The sequence below is a fragment of the Varanus komodoensis genome, unplaced genomic scaffold (genome assembly GCF_004798865.1).
Source record: "Varanus komodoensis strain SLA01 unplaced genomic scaffold, ASM479886v1 scaffold9, whole genome shotgun sequence".
Classification (NCBI taxonomy): Eukaryota; Metazoa; Chordata; class Lepidosauria; order Squamata; family Varanidae; genus Varanus; species Varanus komodoensis.
Genome location: NW_025336598.1, coordinates 12,905,653 through 12,929,391, shown reverse-complemented (window position 1 = coordinate 12,929,391; position 23,739 = coordinate 12,905,653). Strand labels below are relative to the sequence as shown.

Genomic DNA, 23,739 nt, shown 5'->3' with positions numbered 1-23,739 from the left:
ATTTCCATGTCTAGAATGCAGTGTTATGCACTCTTCCAGAAGAGTGAGGTGCTGCTGAAGAGAAAGAGGTGCAGGCTTGTTCACTTTGTTTGCTATTGTGATCTTGTCCAAGAATGTCTAGTTCCAGCTTAACTGAGCAATCAGAAGTGGCAGCCTGCCCTCCTTGTTCTTTTTAAAAAAGACTTCTGCACTTCATGGAATGCAAGTGAAAAAACAGTGATTGTTCCCAGCACAGGATGGTGATTTAGAAAGCAAAGGTCAGCTTCTTTCCCTTCAGGCAAGCTGGTGTGTGTGTCTACACACACATGCTCGCATGCACGCTCTCTCTTTCTCACACACACACACACCCTTGTGCCAAGCTTCTTGATCTAAGTCAGCATTTTCTTCCCCAAAATGAAGTTAACTCCCATGACCTGCCAAGGGGTGTAAGTGAGTTAACAGAGAGATAATTCTTCTCACGTGCTTTTGTTAGTCTCAGGTTCCTCTAATTAATGAAAGCATTTCTGTATCTTTTTTCTCCCCCTCCTCCCCAGTGTGCTGCTCTGGTAGGCGAAGACCAGCCTCTTTGCCCAGATCTTCCAGAACTTGACCTTTCTGAATTAGATGTGAATGATTTGGATGCAGACAGCTTTCTGGGTGGACTCAAGTGGTACAGTGACCAATCGGAGATCATATCTAACCAGTATGCCAATGAATCATCAAACATATTTGAGGTAAGGAAAGGCTACATGCAATTATGGTTTCCCTCTGCTATGATCTGCAGTGTTTGTAGGTTGCAGTGCTCATAATCATTGTCTGATTCCTTGGATACAGTTTTTAATTAATATACATAATGCTTCAGAGGAGCATTCCTTAGCCTGATGTTCTCAACTACAACTCCCAGCACCCCTGAGACTTTCTGGAAGATGCTGGGATTTGTAGTTCCACACATTTGGGGGCACCAGAGTGGCGAAGCAGCTATAGAATAATGCCAGGATCTTTCAAATGGCTTTAGCGCAGGTCTCAACATTTCCATTGCCCTAGTGCCTTAGGCCTGACAACCTTGGTTTCACAAATATATGGGTGGGGACGGGGGAGAATTCGAGAATGGAATTTGGTGAATTAGGGGTGGAGCCAGAACAGAATCTGACAGGTAATAGCTGTCAGCTGGCAGAGTCTAAGAGCTGGTCATCAGAATTGGGAATTTCCTGCCCTGCACCGCAGCTCAGTTGAAGAACGTGGGTTTTCCACTTGGACTAGTAAAGGGCTGGTTGACCAGGATCTCTAGAGTGCTGTGGTGCTCAGTGGTCCAGCTGTGATTAGAATGGTTCCTTACGGGCTACTCAAGGTGCCTGCCAGGCCAATGGCAGGATAACTTTGATGCTGTGTAGCCAGCCTTCTCTGCACACCCAGCAGTTAAGTCAGGAACAAATTAAGGCATTCTAAACAACACAGAGTATAGCCATTCTGTTTGCTGTTTCCCCCAAGACCCACAGCAGCAGTGCTGATTCCAGCTGAACATGGAGTGGCATGCAGCCAACGCTCCTTCATCAGCAAGGCATAGAAGGAGCAAAGACACACGTGGCAAGCGGACACACTTTATGCTGTTACATCCCCTGCAGATATATATGCTGTTATATCCCCTGCACACATGCACTGGGCATAACCCCACAGCTACATCAAGGCTGCCACAGTAGCCTCAAGTGTGAGATCCTCAGTAGTGGAGGCAGTCAAAGTACAGCAGCCTTGATGCGCAGTGATGCTTGTACCTTGGGGTTCTCATTTTTGCATACAGTCGGCACACTGCAGATCAAGTCATTCGACCGACTGGCGCACCATCTCACAGAAAACCTAGAAAGCTCTTTGACCAAACTGCAAAGTGCTTTGCAGATAAGCTGTCTTGCGTTCTGACTTAGTCTCAATATTAATCGCAACAGGGTTCTGGGTGTTCCTGCAGAACTCACTTATCACATTCGCTTGGAAACCTTTCAGTTTTTTCAGCCTGCTGTGTTGGGACTGGGGGGATTGCTTTGTGGCAGTTCCTATTCTTCAGAGAGGAAATGTCTCAGAAGGGGGTGCTCATAGACTGCTGTTACACTCTATGATCTCTCTGGATCAAAAGAGATCAGGTCACTGTCATCTGTGCCTGAGTAGAGTAGACTACCATAATGCACTCTGAACTAAGCTACCTTTTGAAAAGCATCTGGAAGCTGCATGTGATCCAGAATGTGCCAGGCATGTTAACTCTACTCCAATTGTATTCTAACTTCATGGGACTCTTAAGGAAGGCTCACCTGGCTCCCTCGCTGCTGGGCTTCAAGGGAAAACCTTGAAAAAAGCATTCAGGTATCACTCCCGTGCTTTCTATTGTTTTGTTATACTTCTATAGGGCTTTATTTAAAGTACTGATATTTAGCTGTCTTGAAGAACCTATTGGGTGAAAAGATGGGACATTTTAAACAAATTGCATATAGGAGTTCTACAGTATTAGGAGTGAATGGCATGATTATGTTCTCAGGGAATGATTCATAGGAATTTAGGAAAGATTTTCTTGTCCTTTTCTTTGGTTAGGGCCGAGTTGAAACAACAGGCCCGTACTTTGGAAACCCTTTTTTTGACTGTGAAACGGAATTCTTTTTCATTCCTGTCTTGGAGAGGGTAGAGACTACAAACATGGGTGAAGTTTGCCCATTGTAAGGACAGGGATAGAGAAGGGAAAACCTCCTTGGGCCATGGAGCACAGCCCTTTCCTTCCCAGGCTGTGCTGGGGGCCACGAGGAAGTGAGAGCTTGCTTCAATTGTTTTGGTTCATAAGAAATAAAACTGAGGTAAGTTCAGGTAGAGCGGAGCATTTCAGCTGTAATGATACTTTGGCTCACTGTATGGATGTCTCATCAAATTGGAGTCTCAGTCATGAACTTAGTGGCAGGAACCCAGTACCCATAATGATTACACTGATCACCTACCAAGTTGGTTCTTTTCCTATTTCAGCCATGGGAGGCAGGAGGCTGCTTTATGCAGGCTCTGGCTGCATTTTGGATTTTATTTGTCCCCTCTTGTTCCTCTGTCAACTGTTAAGAGAGGGCAGATAGGCAAGCATTGCTTCAGCTGGTGTGAAATTTGTGTGCTTTGCTTGTGACCATTTGAACCCCCAAGTAAAATTGCTAGCACCTGCCTATTTAAGTCGGCATAAAGTAAATAAGAGTAAAAGTGGCTGCCAAGCCGTTGCATTGTCACAAACACTTGGTAGGACTGACTTAATATAGCTTGAGAGAGGAATGGTTTTGCCATAGCTGTGGAGTGAATTGTACCCTATGGGTTTGACTAATGCACATCTTCCATTTAAGCCCAGTGACGGTATGGATTATAAATGAAACGAACCCAGAAGACTTAGGCACACCTCAATTCCAGATACATCCCTGGTATCTAAATACATTGGACTCTCTGGATCCCAGATACACCTGCATGCAAATCATGTGCAAAGTGTTTCTGGGACTGTGTCATTCAGATTTCAGGTCAGGGATTGCATGTTGGAATTTTCTGCACCTGTGTTCTTTTTCCTGCTGTGTGGCTAATAGCAGCTTCTGCAGGGTGACTTTATTCAGAGAAAGGGTTTTTTTTTGGTTAAGCAGCGCTATATCTCTGATCACATTTGGGAGCCCCTAGGCATGCTTTAAAGTAAAAATGAAACCTTGGGCAGGCATAGCCATGGATGCCCTGCATCACGTGTCATTTGGCATCCCCACTGAGCAATGCTAGCCTTTTAAAGGAGTATCAGTTCTCCAAAAACAAACAGCATGCTCTTGGGACTCTCCCACCCAGTCTCAGTTCCCTCCTGCCAACCAGCCATAAAGCTCACACTTCACTGCTATCTCCTTCACTGGCTGCACTCCAAATGCCAAGCTGTTTCTCCCGGACTTCATCCCAAGCGAGTGTTGTCCAGTAGCTAATAGCTCCTCGTAGTGTGCGATAGGACTTCATTCCTGGCGATCATGCTTGCTCTTGCAACCTTAAATCTTTCGCTTATGATTAAGAGTCTGGCTGTCGCACCAAGTGGCTCAAACATTTTCCCCAAGTGTCTTTATAGCAGGGGTGTTGATCCTCAGGCCTTTGGGGCAACCCCTCTGCGTTCCTGAATTTCCATGCTCCCTTTCCCCAGCTACCCAATATTTGGTTTCCTATTTTGGTTTTATGCATTTTTTTTCTTCATTCTAAGAGACAGAAATGCCCTTCCAAAGGCTTAGTTACTGCCCATAAGAAACTTACCTCAAAACATGGCAATGCTTCTGGTATTTTGGCTACATTCTTTTCAACTTTGGTCCCTTGATAGTGGTCCTCACCACCACTGTAATGTGGTTCCAAGAGCTTCTTCAAAAATGAATTTAGCCAAAATTTAATGTAGTTGAACGAGGTTCAACACTTGTTCCTAAGCTGAAAAGCACAACTGGATGGTGCAAAATGAAGTGACATGTGCTGAGCCGGTGATGTCTCTTGTCTGGTACCTTGTCACTTAAATTATTGTCTCTGTGTTTGCTGTTTTTGCTTTTAAATGTGGCACAACAAGCTATGGCCATTCCAGTGGCGATACATTTATAGAGATGAATACTTGTAAGTATTAGCCACATGGACTGCTTGTACAAGCCCATAAAGGTGCATATTCTTCATGATGGCACCAACATGCACTATTCCAAATTGCACATGGAAACCAAATGCTTGAATGATCTTCTCATTCAAAAAGAAAACTGCCCTGCACACTTGAGAGGGAAATTCTAGAGTAGCCTTTACCCTGACATGCTTGTTTTCTACATGTAGGGAGTTTTCTTTATTTTAAATAATGATTCCCTCTCCACACACACACACACACACAACATCTACAGTTAGTTGATTAGTCTTTGTTGTGCAGTAGCACAATCTGACCAGGTAATTGTAAACAATGTCATGTACCCTAAACATAAAATCCTCCTCTCTTTATAAGTCAGTGACAAATACGATAATATGATCAAATAGCATCCATGTAAAGTTTTCTGGAATAGGTAACAGTATTCAAAGCAAGATACAAAACACTGATCAATGGAAATTCCAGTACCACAATTCTGTAATGCTGAACAACATAATAAATTATCTCTTAACACTGAGCAAAAGTAGATTGGTGCAATTCAGTAATGGATCCTTAGTGTGAGTCTCTTGTGTTGTTCTGTGCTAACTAGAGTGGAATCTGTATAGGAAAATGTGAAGTCACATATTTTTTGCAAAATGTAGTAAGTAGTCAGTCGAGCTACTCCAGGCATCTGTCAAACGTGGATTGTGAAATATTGCTGGAAGCACTAATGGATGCCTTGTATCTTATCTGAGCTGAAGTGAACAAAAATTCTTCCCGATTTCATGCAGATGCTTCATTTCATGTGTCCTTCTTTCGCTTCTGAATTGGTTTGATATAACATGATTTGATGTTACACAAGGTTTGGATCTAGCATGGATACAAGTTTGATCTAACATGGATATTAGGTATGCAGGATGTTCTCCCTCCAGATTAGGTTTCCCTAACGTGCTGCCCTTGCACTGTTGGAGTATAACTCTCAGCATTCTGCTGCAGACTGTAGCCACTTGCTTTAAAGTCTTGTGGGGACTCTCAGGCTCTTATGGTTCTTTCCCAGGTTTGTGTTGCTTTTTCCTCCTTTCCCCCCAAGATTGAAATGCCTCTCCTAATGCTTCGTTACTGGCAATAAGAACTTTAAAGCTTCAATATGCTGCCATATTGTCTCCACCCCTTTTGTCTCCCGGTGGCCCAGTGCTTGGGATGGGCCCCCTGGAGCATTTCTGAAATGGAATTTGGCCCTTGGGAACCTCTTCCAGTCCATTAGCTTTGTCACCTAGATGACTTTTGAATCAATGAAGGAGAAAAAATTCGCTGGCTGTTCTCTTGAAATACAAGCTTAATGGTGCAATCAGGCCCATAGCCAACCTGAAAGTTCTGGGATGTGGGGAAGCCAAAAAAGTATGTTGGAGTTCATCTGCTTGCAGGCCTTTGAAGACAACATTCAAAGTAATTTTTAAAAAATTATATATGTTACAGGGGGAATTTAGTGGGGCAGGCCTTCCTAACCTAGAGGTCTGAACACAATTCTGTATATTTTGAAGTGGCAATATGTTATGTTGAGTTCAGTGTACCATGTAGTATAGAATTGCGGTTGATTGTATAGTTTTCAGTCTGGTTTAGCCAAGGCAGGACTTTGGGGCAGAGGTCCTGGGCCCAACTTGTCAGAATAAGCTAGGAGGCCCTGAAACGTAGTGGGGCTGGATTGCCAAATTTTGAAGTAGTACACATTTAGGGATGAATGAATGGTCAGTTTCACTTTCTCTTGCATTTGAGTTCTTCTTGTCTCCCAGCTATGAAGAACTTTGTAGATTCTGGTGAAATCTTACAAAAGCAAACCAAAAGTAAATACCCATCCCTGTATGTACCTTGAACAGCTGTACTCCTGTGAGGCCATAATTTCATATTTTTGACTTAGTCACTGCTTGTAGTTGGGCGAACTGGACTTCCCTTCTGTTCTCTGTGGGTTCTCTCCATATTATCTTTGTTTAACATTTCCCCCCATGTGTAACTGCATAAAATGTTGTTCCTTGGTTCTGTTGCTATTTTTTAAAATCACTGTTGTGGGTACTAAAAACCAGAGAAGACATAGTCTTTAACTGGACTTTACCCTCATGCTGCTCTAAGTGCAAATTTGGGTGCAAGGGTTTAATCTTTGTTAAATTGTTTGATTGTATTTTCCTGCTTATTGATTGTGAATGAATTACTTCAGTTTTTAAACTAAACCAGAGCTGGTCCAAGACATTTTGCTGCTTGGAATTTCCAGAGGAACCATCCTTCCACCATGCATGTCTGTGGTTGAACTGGGAGTCTGCACCAGTGACTGCAGATGTCGAATGAGAATGGGAGCTTGAAGCAATAAAATGTTGGGAGCAGTCTGTGATACCTAACACATGGCAAAACTTGGGTTTTGGCAGGGTTACTTTGTCTGATATCCTTGACTTCCAAACCTGTTGTCAGTATCACAACAAACTAGGTGATTTTTTTTAAACTTGCCTTTTTCTGCTCACTGGGCAACTGCAGTTTGTTCCCACATAGAGATTAATTGGCTCTGAAGATTACTTTGAATACAGATTGTACTTTAATTCTGTGTGCGTGTGTGAGTGGAGAAGGACTGAGTTGTGTGAGCTCTCACCTGCAGTCTGAGACAGTACAGCCCAGATGCAGGTCTCTTGACTTGGTGAAAGCTCAACCGAAGTATACGGGTAACCTGCTTGTGCAGAGCACACAACAACTGTTCTGCTATTCATCCACTTGATTTGGGTTCATATTTGAGCAGAAATGATGGGTATCTCACAGTTTTTCTGGATTTCCTTCTTATATCTTTATAACTGTCCCTTCCTTTGCCATAAGCTCTTATCTACCTGGAAGGCACTTACGTATAGTAGTTTCACCCCATGCTTTCACTTTAGTACTTTAGCACTGATTTGGAGAAAGTGATGAAATGGGCATTCTTGCTTTTCATGCTCTCTCTCCAAATCCTACTGTTTGTGCTGCTTGTTGTGCATATATCGGATTAGTTATATTGAAAATGATGTTTAAAACCATGTAGAATAAAATAGATGCAACATGTCCTACAGAAGTACTTATTGATAGAAATATATGCCCCGTCATTATATGTGAATATGTACAAAACAGTGGGGTTCAGGGAATAAAAGATGAGGGGGGTTTTTTTGGGGGGGGTTGGTTTTTGTTTTTTAAGGAAAATGGATGTGCTTGCTGCTCAGAAATAAGTGTCATTGAAATGAGGAGAGTTGCACAAAAATTTTAGCAGCTAATCTCCGGCGGAAAAAAAAAGAGGAAAGGAAATTTGCATGTGTAGCATTCATTTGATATGCTGCTAATTTTTACTTATCAAAAAGATATTTCCTGAATTTCTTTCCAACTTAAAAATGCAGATTTCAGTTGCTATAAATACACAGAATTATTCTGTGTATATGTGTGTGTTCAGCTAGGGACAAGGTACTTTCAGGAGTTTAATGCGTGTAAGGTATTTGGAAAGCAAAACATAAGCTACTGGGCTTCTCTGTGGGCAGCCAAACCTGTTTATTACAATCTGTGAGGATGAGGGGGGAGTGAAAAAGATTCACAATGGAAGCATAGGCTGCCGTCGTTTTTGGCAAAGAGAAAATTTTACAAAGATAAATGACTTTGCATCCATTTGGAATGGTATTGCACCGCGAAGACGATGGGGGTTTCTTCTTTTTTTATTATAGTCATCTAGGTAATTTGCATAGATTCATACCAGAAAGCTCCAATATTCTGTTGGGGGCTCTTGCACTCCTGCAAAGTTATTCATTCAATGTTTGCAGCCAGATTGATTAATGAATTACCAGATCTTGCATAAAACAACTTGGCCTGACTTTCAAACAGCCCCCAATGTTTTCTTTGCAGAGTCTTGTGACTGGTGTTAATGGGTTTCTCAGAGGCTGAATGTCCTATGGAGCTTTCTCAACTGGTCTCTGCCAGTATATATGGATAGATGGGTTTGTGTGTGTTAATTCCACTTCTTAATTTTCTCCAAAACCAGTAGCCCAAGGCAGGCCGTTTAAGGAGATACAATCTTGGGGAGGGAGCCCTGGTAGTCAGGCTCTTGATAGCTGCTCCCCTTCAGTGCCAACTCGGCATGATTTATCATAGCCATCTATTCAGCACAACCGTCTGGAAGGTGAGTTGCTCGGTGTTACTAGTACAAAATGCATAACTGGAGCTCTGAACCTTTGAAGGGAAGCCTCTGAGCTATTTGCAAAGTGCTGGTGCTTAGTGAATACTAAATTACATTTAGGAAATAGTCTAGAGCTACCAGTTATACTTCATTTTTATTCTTGACACAGACACCTAAATCAGAGAACAGTAACATTTCAGAGATTATGGAAGCAGTTTGGGTTTGTTCCAACGCTATAATAGGATCAGAATTTTAAGGCCCTTTTTTATTATTACCAATAGTCACTTAGATTCTACTGCAGTGTACTTTGTAGGGAATTACAGCTTTTACTAAAAAGATTAAAATGCTATTATGCAAATGATTGCAGTATGTTATTATGTTTACAAATTAACATCCATGGCTCAACACACAAATTAACTAACTATTCTATCTATATTATTAAGGATTTAATAAAGTAACTGTTGATAAAAAGGGGAGAAGCTTCAAATTGTTAATAGGAACTGATTGTGATTTAATGGCAGGCTTAAAAAACACAACATTGTGTTTAATGTTCTAGATGGCACAGTGGCCGAATGAGGCTCATCAGGGTGCTTAATGGAATTGAGGGTAGAATGGAGACCACAGAACGTCTTGGGCTTTAGCAAAACTGAACTAGATTTTTGGGTGCAGCATATCAGGAGATTTGAGGGCAATGTAAATGGTTCTCTGGACCAGACCTGCAGTTTGTCGAACTTTATAAGCAGGCTATTGAAATTCTAATTGCTACCTGTTAAAGTCTTTATACATCTTTCTGCGAATGTCATGCACAATTAACAGCTTGCATCCCTCTAAAACACACCTTTATAATGAAATTTCTGTTAGAGTAAATGAGATTTTGCTGGGCATGGAGTTGCTGTAGGTCAAAAGATGAGGAAGAGGTGGGTGAGTTTTGTTTGGGATGGTTTTACAGTTCTGCAAAGCTGCTACTTCTAGCATTTCAGAAGAAATCATAAACAAAAAAGTGACCCCGCAGGAGCCTTTGAAGTTCTATAGAAATGAATGTAAGGTATGTGGTTACTAGATAGCTTTAGAAGAGAGAGAAAGACAGTGCTGTGGGTTTGGAATAACAATAAATATACTTTTAAAAGCCAGGATATAAATATGGCATAAGGTAGCTCCAAAGAACAATAAGCCCTAATGCTGCTGTAATTTTTTACAATGCACTGTAGGAGATAAAGGATTCTAATGGGACTATATAGAGGTTACAAGCAAAATATGACAAATTGGCTTAAAGGGGATCTCTGCAGCTAACTGATTAGCTCAGTGTGTGGTATTTTTAAAATTTTCTTAAAACAGCCATATTGGTCCACTGTAGTGAATCAGAGGCTGAACTAGAAATGAGAAGGACCCTGGCCTAGAACTTGCCAGCTGGATTAAGCAAACTGCACTGTCTTTCTCGGCTTCTAGCCTCTAATATCAGCCAGTATTTTTTTCATTGCAGATGGGACTCTGAGACCGGAGGTGTTTTTCAAGACACAGGTGGGCAAAAGGTAGGTCTCCAGATGATTTTCAATTCAACCTCCAGAGGTCTCTGCCAGAATACTGAGAGTTGATGTTCGAAAAGTCTGGAGAACTAGCTTCTGCTCACCTCTTTGCTGAGGCCACCAAATAAGTTCATGGCTGATGAACTGGAGTATAACTGGCTCACATTCTTAGACAATCTAGAAAGAATATGGGCTCAGTGCCATCTTTTGACTCCAGAACCTGCAGGCAGGGCAGCTTTGGGAAGTAGGAGGCATAAAACTCTACTCTGACTGCAAAAGGGGATAAGGTGGGGTATAGTAACATATAAAAAGTTCGTTGCTCAACAGCAGGCATAGGGTAAGTGGGACCAAGGCAGAGCACCTCACCCAATTTAGCTTCAGTGTTCTGCATGTAAGAGTCAATAAGCCGACCAAATCAAAGCATCCACAGATGAAGTGGCTCCAGATGGGTCAGACAGACAGGCTAAGCCATGTTACAGGATGCACTTCCCCAACTTGGCTTCCTCCAAAAGTGCTTGGCCACAGCTCCCCCCTTACCCCAGAGGCTAGGTCAGCAAATGGAGGTTAAAAAATAATAATCGATGTATATGCTACTTTTTGACTGAATTCCTGAAAGCAGCTGAGGACATCTAACAAATATGTTAGATCCCAGATACTTAAGCCAAATTCCTTCCCACAACTAAATCTCACAATTGTTTATTATGTAAAGCAAGTCCCCATGCAATCATATGCTCGACTCTAATGACAGGATGGGAGCTGCTGTGTACAGTGGAACACCAAGGTTTACTAAACAAAGGAATGGCTGGAGATTCTGTGTCCACAAAAACACTGGAAAAAGTCTGCCCAGCAGTTGTCCATAAACTTGTGTGCCATCAGCCTTGATCTGTGCATTGCAGAAACCATCTTCGAGCAATCCACGGCATTGCAAGCTAGTACCATACACGGCATGGAAATATTTATGCAAATGTTCCCTATCTACCTTTTGCAATGTGTATTTGTTTCTCCATTCTCTTTCCCAAAGTGAACAAAATGTGCTGTTCAGTGCTTGTCTAGATTGTGTGTCAATTGAAGCAAGTCATTGCAAATTGCTCTTTTTCTGTCTTCCCTGACAATTTGCAACCAAACTGCCTCGGGATGGCTCCTCTGAGAGTTTATGATGTGGTGGTGTGAGCGGCCTTGGATGATTATCAGGTAGAAAGATGTAACCAATTGCCCAACCTGATCCTGTTAGGCCAGTGTTTGCCAGGTCTCTTCCTGGAATAGCTAAGGTTGGCCATGCTTTCTGAGGAAGAGAAAATGTTGGGTGTCCAAGTGCTGGCAATGGCCAGCTCCCGGAACAACAGGTATCTGGAGCAGAAGGCATAAGGGGCATGATTTGCGTGGTGCCTTTTCTCAGAAATGATTTGGCCAGACTGAGGGAGCACCGCAGATTTTGGAGCACAGAATGTTTCTTTCTTGAAGTCCTTGCACTTGGTGCAGGGAGTCAGGAATGGACTATAATCTGCTGTGCTTCTGATTCAAACTTCATGCCTGACAGTTGAGAAGAAGAGAAAGTAGTGTTCATCTAGGACAAGGTGGCTTAAGTTAAAAGTAAATGGATGAATATGAACATAATGTCTTGGCCTGTGTGTGTTAAAACAAACCCCATGAGGACACTGTGTTCTTGTAAGTCAGATATCTAAATACAAACCAGAGTCAGCTGCCATACAAGCAAAAATGTATTAGCCTCCCTTCTCATAGGTCATTGCAAATCCACTTTGGTTACAGTCGCACTGCACATCTGTTTTAGTGAGATGCAGCTTCTTAAGGTGGCATTTGGAACTTCATAAGCACACAGACAATCCAGCTCTAAATTGCTGCCGCTGGAGTTACTGTGAATAAGTGTATACTGTTTCATATTTATAATGGTGAGGCTTCATAATATTCACAGTGAATATATAACACAGATCAGTTCAACAAGCATGAAATTGTATGTTGTCAGGTTGTCACATAAATAGAGCCATATTCTGTGTTAGGATAATATTGGACTAAATATTTTCTTTCCCTGAGAAACTGCATGGAGGGTCATGTAAAGGGAGAGATGGTAGCAAGTTACTTCCTTTGCTTGGATTAAAGCAAATGCTATTTTAAAACAAATAATTCTTGGAGTTTTTTCTCCTTCTGGCCCATATGTAGGGGAAAAATATTTACTGAAATATTTACTGTTAATTGGTTAAACTCGTACAATGTTGTTGGGTTTTTGTTTTTGTTTGCTCCCTGATGATTTCATTTCCAAAGTATCAATTTTTAAACATTGTATCTATTTTTGTATTTCACATCTACGCTAATTGCTTCTAAATGCTGAAACTTAACCCGGACGTGTGGTCTCCCTCTTGACCCATCTCACTTAGCATAAATTTATGGCAACACCATTATGGAATAATAAAAGATTGCAGCTGAATATAATTTAATACTTCCCCCTCCCTTTTTCCTTTGCATGCATAGTTTATACGATGGTATATGTTAGAAAGAAATAGGCCTGCCTACTCTCAGAATAATATTAATAAAAATAAAAACTATGACACCGCCAAAGCTCCCATCCAGCCAAGGGTAATACTCCCAGTTAATACTGAGTTCATCTGGTGTGGTGTGGTGGATGGAGGTCAGTACCTCACTGCCTTCCTACCTTATAATAGAAGTGTGGGGAGAAAACTGGAGATAAATAAATGATACAGGGTTTTGCCTTCTCCTTATAAGCTCCTCAGCACCAGGAATCCTATCCACACAGAATGCCAAGTCTCCACAAAGCACCACATTCCATCCAGATTACAGCTGTGCCCCAATTAGAGAGCAAGACGTATAATCCAGGTCAAGTCATTCGGCAGTACATGGTCACGAAATTAAGACTTCCACTCACAGCCCTTCATCATATGTACACATAAGCAGGAAACAAGACTTGCACGATACACAGACTGGTCTCCATTTCCCTGTCCGTACCTTGGGAACAATCTGGTTAGGAAGCTTAGAAAAATGGCTACCAGGTATGTCAAGAAATGTAATGTGATGTAAATTAATGGATGTAATATTTTAATGTCACATGTAGTGCACTGTTTTTTGTGCAGTGCAAGTGCTGGTGAACAAAGCAAGACCATCATCTCTTTCCATGTTATGGAGAGTGTGTGTGTGCGCGCGAGCGAGTCTAATATAAATATAGAAGCTTTTGGCTAGCAAATAGATTACTTTATGTTAAGTGCCTAGCAGACTGCTGGCACTGTCTGTTCTATTCAGTTCTGGAGGAGATCTTCTTGATGCCTAAACTTCTAGTAGTAGTTCTAAAGTAGCCCTTACGTTGCTCTTTGATGCTGCCTCTATTTGCCTGTAGCTGTATTCATGTACACATCCGAACTTTTTATGGCTTTCTCTCCTTTGACTACTATCTGGTTGGAATTGGTTGGGGGTGGGGACAGAGTTGGATGGAGGGACCTCCAAACATTCATTGTTTTTAAAAGCTCAAGCTGAGGAAGATCAAACTTTACTTAGCCAAGTTGGACTTTTGAGCAATAAGAAATGCTAACATCTATGCTATTCTTATTGCATTGCATGTCTGTATGACAAATTTCTTTTTTAATCCAGTCCATTTGGATGTTATGACTATTCTAGACTTTCCTATAAAATTTGAAAAATATCAGCAATTTATTTTTTAAAATCTTGAAATACTAAGACTTATTACATATGCCCTAGCATGCTAAATAATAATCTAAAAAGCTCACAAGTCAAAACCGTGTGCATCTATGCTACTTTTCGCAGATGTCTAGTTGATTATGCAGCTTGAAATGCACGTGTGCAGAACATTTATATACAGGGAGATGCACGGATGGATTTAATAACCTCTATTTTCCAAGTAGTGAAATCAATGAAGGGGAAATTTACAGGGCTGTTTCTCTTTGAAAATAATGTTGATTTCCCGCCTAACACAAAGGAAGTTTCAGGTTGGTATTTATGTATTTATCAGATTTATATCCCACCTTGTTTTCTACATGAAACTCAAGGTGCCTTACATAATTTTCCGGTTTTCCATGTTAACTTCACAGCCACCCTGTGAAGTAGGTAGTTGGTGACTGACCCACTGTTGCCCAGTGAGTGTCATGGCTGAGTAGAGACTAGAACCCAACTCTGTGGAGTCCCAGCATGACACTGTAGCCACTACACCACACTGGCTTATAGCTGACTTTGTGTGTGCATCCTGAATGTGTCAGCTCATCGAAAGAGTTCTGTATTCATTTTGTTTTATTTGGCCATGTGCAAAGGTTGATTTTGTGGTTGGGAGGTACAAAGTATAATGAAATGAAAATAAGAGTCCTGTCTTTGAATGATGCACAATTGAACTGGATATCAAAATGGAGAAATCTAATGGTGACCATGCCATCCTCTCCCAATTGCTCATTGAAGGAATTCTTCTGTTCTATATAAGTTTGCTATACTTGACTCTCCTCATATCCTGCTTTTTGTCTGTATTTCACCTGTTTGCTTTCCATACTAACTTGCTGGCAAAGGCCTTGCTTAGTCTGGTTCTTGGCCTGCCTGTCCTGCTGTCTTCTCAGTTTTCATACACATGCCCCTTCTGGACTATCAGCATTTCTAGCTGACCTCTTCAGGACAGAAGATGGTTAACATTCCACAGTCAGAGAGGTGTAGACCATCCATCCATTCGTCTGTCTCTAATCCACTTCCTTTCTATGGTGGGTTACTTCCTCCTCCCCCTTTACCTTGTCAAATCAGAGTTCATTTGGCCATTCATTCCCATGAATTTGCATCCAAGTATCTGATATGACTTCATATCCAAGCTTGGATCACTTTTGATTCAGCTTCAGCTGCGTCTCCAGATATTTGCCTCAAGTCGAATAAATAGCTTTGAATAGACTTTCATGTATTGGTCCGTTTTTTGGAACAATCTCAGCAAGCCATGCTTAAGAGTAATTGGCAGCAGATTCTAGCTACGAGCCTTTGTGCCAGTGGTGCTTTTTATCATTATGAAAACCTCATTATTGGAAGGCAGGATAATAATGCTGTGGAAAAATGTTCCTGTGGAAAAACCATGGCAGTTAAACTGGTTTAGAGCCATCTAATGTGTGTCAATGTAAACCTGGTTCCCGTACTTGGAGCTGAACGATGAGAGGTCAGAAAGGGCAGCCGTGTATTGTCAAAAACTTGTTACAGCAGCACTATAGGGAAGTTGTGTTTTGCCGGCTTTATTAGATCACGTTTTACAGGTTTTCTGACTGTAGGCAAGGTCAGCCTGCCATGAGGCTAGTTCTGCCACAAGGCTCAGGCGGCAGATTGGGGGAAGGTAGGGAGAGCACACACCTGCCTGTTACTGCAGGCATCCACCTGGTCTTATTACCTACCTGCTTCTGCCTCAGGCCACCCGCCCCATTCATCTACCCACCCACTGTCCCCTCTCCCTTCCTCAGACACAACTGGGGCACATTCCTCGGTAGCCAGATTTTTCTCTGAGAGGCAGACTTGGTCACTGCCATGCTTCATTCGGAGGGGAAAAGTCAGCTGCTGGCCAAGCCACATTCCGGCTACTGCCAGCATCTGTCCATGAGTGAGAGAAAATGGCAGAGTGGCAGCTTCCAATCCCATACAACTCCCTTAGTGAGCAAGCAAACTGAGCTAGCAACTGGCCAGGAGAGCTCTTGGCAACTCAGCCCCAGCTGCAGTGGTTGTGGCCTGAGCCTTGGTCTAGTGCCAACAGGGGCTTCACCACTGATCTGCACACCCACAGCCCCCTTTTTCTGTTGTGCGCAGCACTTGACCTGGATTATGAGCAGCCTCGTGTGGAGCAGAGTTGTGAGACGATTGTTGCAGTTCTATCCGTGTTTGCTCAGAAGTAAGCCCTATTAAGGTCAATGGGAATTAGTCCCTGGCAACTGTGGGAAGGAAGATAGACTTAAAAGCCTGCTCAGCTGCCTGCAAGAAAGAGCATGCAATGTGTGCTTTTGTGGAATCCATTGTTAGCTTGTGAATCTGTTGGGATGCAGAGAGCATGTGTTGCTTGGTGAAGCCACAGAGGACAGCGTTCCGTAAAACACAGGGCAGCGAGAAAAGGGGAACACTGGCATAAGGAAGATGCAGAAAAAGGAAGCAGGTGAGAACCTGTAGATGTAGGGTGGGTGTCTCTGGGGAAATCTAGGTTGCTTAGACAGCAGATAAGTCCCACAGGGTGGGGTGTGCATGCATGTACACACATGCATATGTGTGTCTTTGCTCCTTCATTCTGCAGAGGATGGGATTCCTGTATTCCTTGTTCTTCTGTTTATGCTTTCACCCCAACCTCTCCTAACCTAGAAGAACGACTACCTTTTTCTCTTTTTTGGGTCATGTCTCCTGTGCCTTTTGCAGCTTCTGAGTTGGCATCCTCAGGATTGTGCTGCATGACTGTGAGCTCAAGTGTAACCACGGCCATGAACTATAACTGGCTGAGGTCAAGCTGCTATTTTTCCAGCATCATCTTGCCTCATCTGCAATACTGGGATTGATACTTAACAGAGCTACTGTAAGCAGTATTAACATATTTTATTGGAAGCACACAGAGAACTTGAAATGCATTGTAGAACCATTGCATTCGCGTGCACGGGTGGGACCGGTCAGGGGTTCTGTGCACTTTGGCAGAGGAGGGCACTATTTGCTTTAGTGCCTGAGGCAGCAGCATGTCATTTCATTCCAACGGAAATGCAGCAAACTATTTAGATGAACATTTTTTCCTGTCCACTTTCCCTTTCCTGCCCCTTTGGGTCTGCACGCCCCTCAGCCTGGCATGCATATGAAATGTTCCCTTCCAATCTTACTGCAACTTCCACATCAAATTCCACCTAGCAGGAGAAGATGTAAGGCAGATTCACAGATGCAGGGTGATTAAATAATGATGGCAGTGTCCAACAATATCATCTTGCATGTGCTAACAAGCCATCATGAGCGTAACACCACAGACAGAATAGCCACATCTCCTCGGATGCAGTGCTTTTCCGGCGGTGTCCGCTCACAAATCCAGCTGCTGGCAATCAAGAGAAATCCATGTGCTGTACATGCATGTGTGAAATAGTTCATGGACATGACAATTCAGGGATAATGTTGCTTTCAGAACTCAGATGTCATGCAGAAATGCATTGCACCTAATTCTTCAATTTCCTATTTTGCTTTCCTTACAGCAGCACTGGATTATTTTATTTTATTGTCTATCCTGCTTTTTTCCTGCAAGGAACCCAGAGCAGCTTACATAATGCTCTTCCTTTCCATTTTTATTCTCACCAAATCCTGTGAGGTTGGTTAGGCTAAGAGTCAACAACTGGCCCAGAATCACCCCCATTTGATTGCCAAGTGTGGATGAAAGCCAGTGTTTCCCAAAGCCCAGTCCAGCATTCTTACTACTATACCATGCTGGCTCTCTGATTAGTTGTACTCCTTTATAAAGGCAAGCTCTGACTGTCAGTACCAGGTTGACACTGTCTAGGCAAATATCCTTGTGCCGCTGATAACATAATTAACCCTGTTGGTTAATTATCCCTAGCTGGTGTATTGGTTAGGGTTTCTGACTTCCTGAATGGTGGTAGGAAGCAAGAAGCCTGTCAACAAATGGGAAATATAATTTGTAGATGTTTTCTTTCCCTTGAAGCAAGCCCTGCCATCTCTATTATGGCTTCGGCAAATGGGGCGACATAAAAATATTTTAATAAATAAATAATAAAAATTATGGCTAAAACTGGAAGATCTGCATGTTTGTGTATTGGTGGCACTTGAGGTCTCATTCTCAGTTGGAGAAATATCATACGTGACCAAAATCTCCCACAAAATTCTCATAGATTTTTCTTAAAAATTGTGAGTTTCAAAAATCAAAGCAAACCTAGAACAAAACAAAACAAAAAGCAAAGGAATAAAACAGATCTTACACTTTTTACAATAAATCTGTATGACTCTATTTCAGTGAATGCATTTACGTACTCCTCTCTCTGTCTCTTTCTCTCATGTACAGAAAAATACACTATTATTCTTAAGGGTAGTTATGCATATACTTCAACAAAGACTATCTCCTGTGGATAAATACAGTTTGTTCTTTTGTCAGGGCTGGCTTTCATACTTCCTCTGTGATGTTCAAAGGAAAAACCTGTGCAAGAAGAGGTATAGGTGTGTGTGCTTCTAATGTCAGAAGTCACCTATATAATCACTTCCCACACCTCAACCCTAGAGTCAGAAGAATTTTAATTTTACTGATAAATTAATTATTACCTACCCACATAGTTAAATGGTTGTGTAACTTCCAGACATTAAGCAGTTTGGCTCTCTTCAGTACTGTTCGTAATTGGAGATTCTTCACTTGTAGTTCACATTCCAGGCTAGGCTTGGGTTGAACTTTCAGAGGTTATGGAGAAGTTGGAGAGAGGATGTGTGGATGTCTTTCCTCCTATGCTTTCACTGGGACCAGCCTGTCCCTCCCAAAATGTCCAGCACATTTCTGTGGTGAGGGGGAATTGCATGAAATAGGCATTGCATGAATAGGAGACATGGATGGATGGACTGATTTCTATACTGCCCAATACCTGAAGCTCTCTGGGTGGTTCACAACAACTAATCAAATACAAAAAAATACAATGAAAATGTTGTTGTTGTTGTTGGTCGCAAAGTCGTGTCCGACCCATCGCAAGCCCATGGACAACATTCCTCCAGGCCTTCCTGTCCTCCACCATCCCCTGGAGTCCACTTAAGCTTTTTCCACAATGAAAATACAAATACAGTAAAACACAGTATACAATACCAGAGTGCAAATATAATTTAAGTTATGAGTATACCCAGAGGTGTACAGGAAGGTGAGAATAGGAAAGGATGTAATGGAATCACACGGATTCCATGTGCAGGTCAGATGACAAGACAATGCATGCAGACCTCCTCTCTGTCTCAAAGGAGGAATCGTAGGGGAGACATGTGCCACTTTGGAATCAGAATTCCTGCTGTCTACCCATTTTGTAACATCTGAAGCCCCTTAGATTCCTCCTGCCCTTGAAAATGTCTTGGGTATAAATGAAGTACAGCCATCCCCAGCATCATATCAAGAACAGGGTTCTTTGTCCAATGTTTTTGAATGATCAACATACTTGACATATCTTAACAATGTGCTACTTGGAGCAATCTAAAGGCAGAACAATATTCTGGTTCTAAGCTAACTTTTGAGTTGGTGCACTGATGTCTGAATCAGTGAGCTCATGGCTCACAATTGTGACACTGTGACATAATTTCCTCTACACTCATCTTACCTTATTCTGACATTTATCCCACTGCTGGATTATTTTGGGGGTTTTGGTAGATCTAAGTGATACGTTCATCAGTTTTACATTCTGTTTCTGTTTCTGTCAGGGTAGTGGTTATTAATGTTGAGTGCATAGCCATTATCGAAGAACAGTGACTAAGCAAGGGTAGTAACTAACACTGTTATCTTAAGCTATCCACCCCAATTTTGTCTTCAATAAATTTTTGCTGTAAATTTTTGTCAGGGTGACAGCCCTTGTCCTGAAGGTGTCTGTGTCATTTTCTCAAGGAGAAATCTTTCCTGCATGAAACCACTTTAAAATATTTGCTCAAGTATTTAATTAAAAAAACACTCCCCAAACCCAGAAAATATACTCTGTCCACATTACACCCAAAAAGATTTTTTTTTTAGATGCACTTAGAGGTAACTGGATGCTGCCTGTACCTGACTGATAACTGAGTCTGGACACCTATGTAGACTGATCCATGCCCTTTAAAGATTTGTCTTTGAATGACAAACATATATCTCCACTGAGTCAGCAAAATAGAGATGATCTCCTTCAAGAACTATCCTGGACTCTCTCTGATTCTGTATAGAAGGCAGCCAAGTTGCTGGCCTTGAGTTGTCCTCTCATCTCTTAACGTAATATTTGGAAGCCAGTTTTAAATAAATCTTTCTCAGTTACCCTTCTGCATACTTATGTGGAGTTCCACACAAAGATTCGTTAATATTCCCATTAACAAACCACCACCAATTCATTAGTTCATCAACAATGACCATGCTGTAACTGTAACAGCAGGTCAAGAATCATTGGTAATTTTACATATTAGTCTAACAACAGAAAAGTGTAATTTAATAATTGTTACAAGCTACGTGTTCTAGCAGATGCAATTGCTCATCCTCTACATAAAGAATACACCTTCTCATAATATAAAGTTAAACCCATGGAAGCTAAAGCAAACCGAACTTCTAAAAGAGTTGGTGTTTTGACATCTTTCAGTTTTGAGGTTCTTGGTCACACTGCCCACATATTTTCAAGAAAGAGAAAGTGAGATTTATAACTCAGGTTTACCAAATTGCTTAAAATCCAATTAAACTGGAGTGCTGATGATGGTTAGCAATATCACTGTAGTGCTCCTTGTGGGTTTCAGAGCATCATAGAATTGGAAGAACACTGGGTTCAACCCTCTGCTCAGTTCTATAGTCCAGTTGAAGTATTCTTGCAAGATGGCTGTCCAGTCTTTTCTTGAATGCTTCCAAGTGACAAGAGTTCACCACTTCTGTAGGTCGGTTCCGTTTTCTGACTATTCTGATGGTTAGGAAGTTTTTCCTGATGTTTAGGTGAAATCTGCCTTCCTCTTACTTGCCCCCATTATTTGATGTCCTCCAGTCTTGGATTATTATTAAAAGGTCATGCCTTTCTTTTATGTGACAACCCTTTAGTTTCTTCAGTAATGCCCCCCACACACCCCAGTCAAGGCTAAACATACCCATTTCATTCACTGTCTTCATAGGACTTAGTTTCTAGGCCTTTCATCATCTTTGCTGATCTTCTCTGAACATGTTCCAGTCCCTGTTGACTATTGTTCTGCTATTTTCTACCCAGATTCCTATACCAATCATTTGAATTTTGCTTCTGTCTACTAAGGTCTTATCTGTCCCACCCAATTTTGTGTTATCTGTGAATGTAATAAGCACACCCTACCCTTTTTTTCCAACCCATTAATTCAAAATGTTGAGGAATACAGGCCCCAGGACTGAGTCGTAGGACACCCCACTTGATCCCTCCCTCATTAAGATGGCTTTCCTCAGGACTGCTTTGTGATAAGGAAAAATGGAGTTATTCAAAAAGAATTAAAAGAACCTTGGAGTGGGAAGAAAGGGAGAGTTGTGATCAGAGCAGGAACTGGGTAATGCCAAAGCTAAAATGTATTTGTTTTCCCTTGCAAGACAGGAAGTGGCTAGGCAGAATTGAAATAAGAATGGGGTGCAAATTAAGCAGTTGTATAGGATGGTCAATTCTCATATGGGGTAGGGGTGAAATGCCACATGTTTTTTTCTAACCCAATGCCAACAGAAGGTTTGGTGGCATGTTTCACCACCTATCCCTGCTCTAATCTTCACACATTTCTTTTGACAAATTCCTTTAAGATATATATGCCTTATATTTATTCATCTCACATGTATGGATTGTTTCACAACCATATCAGACTTTTTGGGAAAGAGTGGTGACATATAGGAAGCAAAGAACTGGTGAACTGGTGATGAAAAATAAGCTACAGGGAGTCATAAGCTTGATACGATTGATCAATGGATGGATAAAAAAATATGACTGGGTTTGATGTTTTTAAAATATCTTCTGACACTATTTTTTTAAATTAGTTTGGCTGGTATTTGTGAATACTTGGAGCAAATTAAAATTGTTTCTGGAACTGCTGACAAAATATCCAGATAATGAAGCACTGTTGTCACTTCATCTGATAGGATTCTTTTTCCTACAGCCAAGTGACCTCAGGGTAACAAAATTAAGACAAAGCTGGACTTGCTGCAAGCTGACTAATGTCTACAGATCTTTCACTTTCACCAGGCATTATAACCCTGAGCATCTTCCCAATAGCAAGCTATGATTCACCTGAGATTGTATCTTATCTCTCATTTTCTTGCTTCAATAAACACTAAGTATCTAGTCTATCTTCTGACTTCCTCCTGCCAACAAAACTCAATCTGCTGCCAGTACTGGTTGCATTGTTCCCACAAAGTCCGACATAGGTAACAAGTTGCCTGCTGCAAATACTCATTTTCCAAGTAACACACTCTTATGGGTTGCTGGTAATTGAAGATTACCACAAAGGTATAGGACAGCTAGTTTCCAGCCACTGTCCCTAACATCTGTGGTAGTGGAATGTACTGAAAAACAGTGGTAAAAGGTAGCTGTGGGTGTCCCCCAGAATGGAGAATTACAACTTTTCTAAAGATATAGACCTGAACTGATAAGATTTGATACAAAAACATCTCTTTGGGGATTAGTTGCATGAATGACTTTCTGGAAACTTCCTGCTTCTGTATTTGCCCTAGCGTATTGGGTTTCTGTTTACCCTTTCGTTGATTTGAGGGTTTCTCTATAGGATGCCACCACATAAAGTCACTGAGAGCCTGCAGGCAATGAAATGGACTCACTGACCAGCACCAACTCAGTGGTTCCAGCTCTTAGCCAGATGTACACAATCATGGTGGGGAACCATCCCTCTGTCAAGAGCCACATTTCCTCAGGGGATCACATATCACTGGCAGGTGTGGCCAGAGGCAATGGCAGATGGGACTGGAGCCAAAAGTGTGTTAGACTAGAGATCAAAGTGGGTTAGACCATCCCCTCTCTTCCTCTGGTGTATAGTTTGTGTCAAAAATGAACATTCAGGCAATCCCGAGAAGCTGAGTTCTGTAGTCTCTTCAAATTTTACTAATCTAAACAAATTTGCCTCATTTTTACCTAGCATAATTCCATCTGTAGAAGAGTGTTTCAGTCAGGATTTTGAGCAAATCATGCACTTTCGGTCACAGCAGCAAATTTATCATGGACATACAATTAAAAATGCCGAATGTCCTGAAATGGATTCCTCTACACAACCATACTTGCTTTATAATAAATGGGGCAGGAGGCAATTGGAAGAACCTTCTCCTCCCCTATTCTGCCAGTAATGATGCTGTGTTGAACCAGAAACCTTTGATGAGAGAAAGGAGTCCTTCCATCTGTTGGAGGAAAATTCTGGATCTGACCCAGAGTGCATCAGTTCATACCACTTTTCCTGAGCAAGGCGGTCCACTGTTGAGATACACCTTTCCTCTCCCAGCCCCAGTCTACAGGATTTGGGAACTCACCAGTCTCTTTCTAATACCATTTCTCGTCATCCCTGATAGATTAAGACAATGTATATTTGTGAGCCATCTGTGTTGGTAGAATATTCCCTAGGGATCTTGACCTTCTTGAGAACAGATGCTGCTTTGCATCATTGACTTTGCAAAATCCACTGATTCTGCTATAGAGAAGTATTACAAACCTTTCAAATAGCACCATGATAGTGTCAGGGAGATGTGTCAGAAATGCCAGTGTCAGAAACGTGACTTTTGGAAGCGAGATCCATGTGTCAGAAGCTAACATACTGCTTTTCCCAGCAAAGAATGAATTTCTATTCTCAGTGGG

The 23,739-nt window shown here is 41.7% G+C and overlaps 1 protein-coding gene across 4 annotated transcripts in view; it reads left to right on the top strand.

Annotated features, from left to right (window-relative positions):
- The window catches only part of PPARGC1A (PPARG coactivator 1 alpha), a 221,233-nt gene that overhangs the window by 121,957 nt on the left and 75,537 nt on the right, over positions 1–23,739 (top strand). For all 4 annotated transcript variants that reach the window (XM_044417824.1, XM_044417826.1, XM_044417823.1 and 1 more), the window contains exon 2: positions 534–713. In XM_044417824.1, coding sequence (XP_044273759.1) covers positions 534–713 — 180 coding nt within the window. The remainder of the gene's footprint in view (positions 1–533; positions 714–23,739) is intronic.